Source organism: Camelus ferus, chromosome 4 (assembly GCF_009834535.1).
Source record: "Camelus ferus isolate YT-003-E chromosome 4, BCGSAC_Cfer_1.0, whole genome shotgun sequence".
Classification (NCBI taxonomy): domain Eukaryota; kingdom Metazoa; phylum Chordata; class Mammalia; order Artiodactyla; family Camelidae; genus Camelus; species Camelus ferus.
Genome location: NC_045699.1, coordinates 4,630,664 through 4,636,663, shown reverse-complemented (window position 1 = coordinate 4,636,663; position 6,000 = coordinate 4,630,664). Strand labels below are relative to the sequence as shown.

Sequence of the window (6,000 nt, the reverse complement as noted above, 5' to 3'; positions counted from 1 at the left end):
CACATCCAATCTCAATGACCTCGAGAAACAGATGGTAGCAAACCCATTACTACAGATGAGAAAACCAGAGCTCAAGCAAGGGGTTAGGGCCCTTGTCCAAGGTCCCCACTGGTAACAGAACCAGCTTTGCTATCTTTTTAAGCTCATATTCCTTTTACTTAACCCATGTACGTTTAATGCTAGTTACAATAAATGAATATTTATATTTTTAGAATCTCTGTGTCTTGCTCCCCTACATTCAATCAGCCTGCAAAACCCATCCACTCTGTCTGCCCATTTCCATTTTCTGCCATGTAGACGTCGGAAACAGCCTTGTAATTTGTCTCCGGCCGTCTCCTGCCATTTCATCTTGAGTCCGTTTTCCCAGCTGTAGCAGAGTGATCATTTAAATCTCCACATGTGCCAAAGCCACTGCTTAAGGTAACTTTTACCACATATAAACTTTTTATGTTTAATAGATTAATATATTTTACCTTTGTGGCTTCAAAGTTTTCAGACTTGATCATGGGTGTTTAAGTGGGCCTTCCCTGCCCTCAAGACTCCTAATGCAAATGACAATTTATTACAATGAATAAAGAGTTTGTGTATAGCGACACAGGAAGGCAAACCTCAGAAAAATGAGCACTAGGTCTCAGTAAGCGATTCACAGGAGAGGAAATTAAACTAATAAACAAATGAAAAGAAACCCCCAATCACTAAAGGTCAAAGAAGCAAAGTGATGTCACTCAGCACCCCCCCAGATCAGGAAAAATTGAGAACAGCCATGACACACATTGCTGGCAGCCATGTGAGAGAAGTGTACTCTTGTAAATTGCTGGTTCACGTGGGAGTTTGCACCAGCCCTTTTGGAAAGCGTTCTAGTAACATAAAAGTAGGAAGTGCAATGCTGTTTGTTCTAATTTCCCATTCCTGGGAAGCAATTTGCTTTCCAGCTCAAAACCACTAGAATAAAGGACCTGTGAACCAGCATATTCACTGCAGCATTGTTTAACTGGCAAAGACCTCGAAATAGCATGACTGTCTGTCTCTTAAAGAATTGTTGACTTTATTATGGAATATCCACATCGTGGGACAATATGATCCCACTAAAAATACGACCTCGAAGCATTTGTATCAGGAACAGCTGAGTGAGGAAGGCAAGATGCAGAAAGATGTGGTGTGTTCCTATTTGATAAACTGTTACCACATGAACACATTCATTCACACACAGTCCTTTAGATGTAGAGTGTGCGTGAATGTGAGTGTGTGTTGGTGTGTGTGTGTGAGTTTGTGAGTGTATAAGTGTGCGTGAGTGTGTGTGTGTCTGTGCGTGGCTATGTGACCACAGAAAAAAGTAAAGGAGAGCTCACACCAGGTTATTAACATGAGATGGGGGTACCAGGGTGGCTGAGGGTCGGGAAGGCAGAAAAAGGGAGGGAGCAAGCCCAGACAAGGGATGAAAGGCTAATAAAAACTGTAATAAAAATCATATCAACATGTATGATATGGTCATATTTATGAGCTTATATAAAATTATATACAAAATTTGAAAAACTTAAAAATGCAAATCTAATCGGTTCATTTCTCTACCTGAAAATCTCCCAGTGGCTTCCTGATCCCCTTGGATCAGGTGCAGAAGCCTTAGCCTGGGCTCCAGAGTCCCCTGCTCACCTCAACACCTTCCTGTGAAACAGCTGCCCTCCTCATTCTGTGTCACAGACGCATTTTCCGGTTCTTCGCCTCCCAGACCCCCAGGCGCCCTCCACCCTGCAGCCCTCCTGCTTCTCTTTGGTCCCTCACACATGCTGTTTCTTCCCTTCGGCATGACTCTTACTTTTATAGGTCTCACTTAAACATCGGTTTCTTAGAGGGGCTTTCCCTTAATTTCAGCCATGATTAGGTGTTCCAATATTTATTCCCATGGTTCTCTGTCCTTCATCAAGTTCTCTTTTATTTTTAGCCTCTTTTTCCCAGATTTTGCTCAGGTCTTCCCGGCTGTAATTCACCGCTTATTTGTTGCGCCTGAATTGGATAAGTGCCTAAAGCAAAGACCTGAGCGCTGTACCCTGGACCTCACAGCTGTGGGGGTGCGGAATCCTCTCTCCAACCCTCCTGCCACCCCGTGGCCCTGTCGGCCATAAGGATCGCCTTTAGTTTTCCGGGGACAGCAGTTCATGGCACCATGTAACATCTCTGAGTGCTGTGACGCCCCGCCGCCCAGCACTGTCTGTGTCAGTCTTTGGGTCCGTCTGGCCGTGTGCGTTCCTTGGCTGCCTAGGGCCTCCCCCTCTGCTCCTGTCTCCAGTGAGGAATCCCCGGGCAGGGAGCGGAGGAGCCCTTGTGCCTGTGACTGGCAGACTCCTCCTGCCCTGAGACCACGATGCTGGTCTTGAAAGAGTCGGAAACTAACCAACAAAATGGCCTCCCTGATGCTAAAGCTGTTCGCTGATTCGTTCTGACTTAACACGCGTGCAGCTTTTCTCTGACAGATACCCATCTCTGCTTCCCTTGCTCAACCGATTTTGTGCTTAAACAGCACCCCCCCCCATCTTTCCATTATGCATTCTTTACCCGGAATAGCTTGTCAGCTGTGCTCCAGAAAGGTGCTCACTGGCTGACGGTCTCAGAAGAATGAACAGACCCTCTGGAGTTTCTCTGTGATGCCAGGTGGATTCATCAGGATAAAGAAGAAGACAGCACCTGGGAAAATGCCCTGACAGTTGTCACCTTTCTGTTCCGTCCAGTTTTTCTATAAAACCTCAGGACACCAACCCCAAGATGGGTTCGCAGTCTGTAAGGCACAGCCTGCTATGACTCCCCTTCGTCTGGCAAAGCATTAAAGCTGCTCTTTTCTAATTCTTCCAGAACCATGTCTCCGAGTCCCAATTCAGCTATCGGGGTACAGAGGCTGGTTTCTTACAGAGACTGGGTAACACCCTGGCCCCAAGAGGAGGCTACAGTGAGAGTGACTTTAAATTCCAGAATGTGTCTAAGGGCAGCTGGAGCTGACACTTGCCGTAGCATCAGAGGACTAACCGAGGCAGGCATGAGGGAGTTAACACAGGGCACACGCCAGTGAGGACACAACAACCAAGTTTATTAAACATTACCTTGCTTTCACCACATTTTTTCTAATTAAACATGTTTATGGAAAAAAAAACCCAATTTATATGAAGAGAAAATAGGTTAGTTCATTTTCAAACCATATTGTTAATAAATTATTCTTTTCCTAATAACAGCTTTATTTCTGTAAGCAGTAGCATTTTTGTTTTCATGAAAAAGTGGGAACAGGAAAAAAAAAAAAAAGCAAAACACGTTGTATAACTTTTTTCCAGAAGACCTAGGGAAGCCAGTTGCCCGACAAGGTCATTGCCCCTGGTAAGCTTGGATAAAACATTCAGGTTTCAAAATGAGAAGAAAATGTGGAAACAAATTATACTACATGGATCTTTGAAACCTCGCAAGTGCTAATTCCAAGAGATTTCGATCTTAGATAACCCGAGCTGCACCTCCCATTGGCGGCCATCCCGCCCTCTGTGCAGAGAGGATTTGGCCGGATAACGATGCCCATTAGCACCGGGGGGAGGGTTCACATGTAAATCCCCTCACAAATGGGAGAGCAAATAGTGTCCTGCTTAGTAAGTCAACGTAGCGTGGGTGTTAGTTTATTCTCCTAGAAAAGTGCCCTTGGTGGCTTGTTGTCTTTGAAGTGGACGAGGCAGGAAGCTCTCAGCCCACCGTGTCCGACTGCTTTTCCTTCCCATCAGGATTGTCCAGCATCCTCAGCCTTTTCTCCAGTCTCTGCTTCCATTCTTCTCTGAGCCTGAGGAGGGGAAACAAGATTCATGGTTACACTCCACATCCGGTGGTCCCCAGTAAAGTTTTATTTTTTCCTTCTGAAGAATATTCTTAAGAGCAACACATAGCTTTTTACAAATTAATGAAGAAGAAGAAGAAAAAAAAAAAAAAACTCAAGAGGGAAATGAGCAGTCAATGAACATATAGTTTTCTCCAAAACGTACACCTTCCTAAATTGATACATGCATTTAGTGTAATCTCAATCAAAATCTCAGCAGAACTATGCTGGAGACACCGACAAGCTGATTTTAAATTTTATATGGAAAGACAAAAGAAGTGGATTAGCCAAAGCAAATTTGAAGTAGGAGAAAGGTGGAGGACTCACACTGTGTGATTTTTGAGATTAATATAAAGCTATCATCATCAAGACCGTGTGGCACTGGGGAAGGAAAAAATAGATCAATGGGGCAGAATAGAGTCTAGAAATAAATACACGCAAATAGAGTTGATTTTTGACAAGGGGCAGAGGCAACTCAATGAAGGAAGTTTTTTTTTTTTAGTAAATGGTCCTGGGACACTATATCTCCATATTGAAAAATGGACTTTGGTTGAGGAGGAAGGCGTAGCTCAGTGGTAGATCACGTGCTTAGCATACACGAGGTCCTGGGTTTAATCCCCGGTAACTCCATTTAATAAACAAATAAACAAACAAATAAATAAATAAACCTAATTACTTTCACCCAAAGTAAAACAGACAAAAGAAAAAAAAAAAGGACTTTGATTCAAATACCACATCTTTTACAAAATGAACTAAAAATGGATCATAGACCTAAAATGTAAAATGTAAGACTAACACGTCAAAAAAAAAAAAAAGCCACAAAATACTACTTTTGCGACCTTGGGATAAGGAAAAAAATCCTTGAGCGATACAAAAAGCGTGATTCATAAAAGGAAATTTGGGACTGTAGCAAAATTGAACATTTTCTCTGTTAAGGATATTGTAAAGAAAATAAAAGACAAGTCAGAAGCAGGGAGAAAATGTTTGCAAGGCACAGATCTGATATGGGACTTCCTTACAGAATATATAAAGTCTCAAACATGATAAGAAAATAAACAATATAATGGGCAAAATATCTGAACAGACATTTTCCTAAAGAAGTTACATGGGTGTCAAATAAACACATAAATATGCTCTGCATAATTAGGAAAATGCAAATTAAAACCACCATGAGGCACCACTCATCTCACAGAATGACCAAAACAAACAAACAAACAAAACAAACAAAAAAAACCAACCCTCTCTCCCCTCTCCTCCTTTGGCAAAAACAAAAACCAACCCCTGTCCCCCCAAACCAAAAATACTCTCACAACAAAACCCAAGCCAAGGGTCGGCCGGGGTGCTGAGTAACTGGAACTCTCTTACGTCGCTGTGAAAATGCAAAACGGTGCCGTCAGTTTGGAAAACCATTTGCCAGTTTCTTACACACTTAACCATGTATTTACCATACGAACCAGTAACCTCAATCCTGAGTATTTACTCAAGAGAAATAGGAATTCATGTTCATACAGAAATCTGTGTGAGTTTGGTTTTTTTTTTTAAGTGGGGAGGTAATTAGGTTTATTTATTAATTTATTTAATGGAGGTACTGGGGATTGAACCCAGGCCCGTGTGCATGCTAGGCATACACTCTACCACTGAGCTATACCTTCCATGTGTATGTGAATGTTTATAGCAGTTTTACTTACAGTCATCAAAAACTTGAAATAATCTAAATGTCCTTCAGTGGGGGAGTGGATCACCAAATTGTGATATGTCCATAGCAGAGACAAGTACTCTGCGATGAGAAGGAATGGATACACACAGTTGAAACACACAACTACAAGAATGAATCCCAAGTCCATTTTGCCACATGAAAAGAGCCAGACACAAAAGACTCCATACTGTATAATTCAGTGACGACGTCCTGGAAGGTGCAAAACGATAGGGATGGGGAGCGGATGAGTGGTTGCTAGGGACTGGAAATTGGCAGAGGGGTCAACGCCTTAAAGGAGAAGCATAAGGGAGCTTTTCAGAGTGATGGGACTATTCTCTACCTTGACTGTGTTGACTACATGATTCTGAGCATTTGTCAAACTCGTCGATCTTTACACACACGCAAAACAAATGCCTGGTGCTTATATATCAATTAAGAAAAAGAAAGTCTGTAGTCAAACGGGCAGAAG

The 6,000-nt window shown here is 42.5% G+C and overlaps 1 protein-coding gene across 1 annotated transcript in view; it reads right to left on the bottom strand.

Moving 5' to 3' along the window:
- Nucleotides 1-3,083: 3,083 nt before the first annotated feature.
- The window catches only part of LOC116663020 (protein FAM240B-like), a 71,497-nt gene continuing 68,580 nt past the window's right edge, over nucleotides 3,084-6,000 (bottom strand). The window contains exon 3 of the mRNA XM_032477443.1: nucleotides 3,084-3,802. Coding sequence (XP_032333334.1) covers nucleotides 3,709-3,802 — 94 coding nt within the window. The 3' untranslated portion in view covers nucleotides 3,084-3,708. The remainder of the gene's footprint in view (nucleotides 3,803-6,000) is intronic.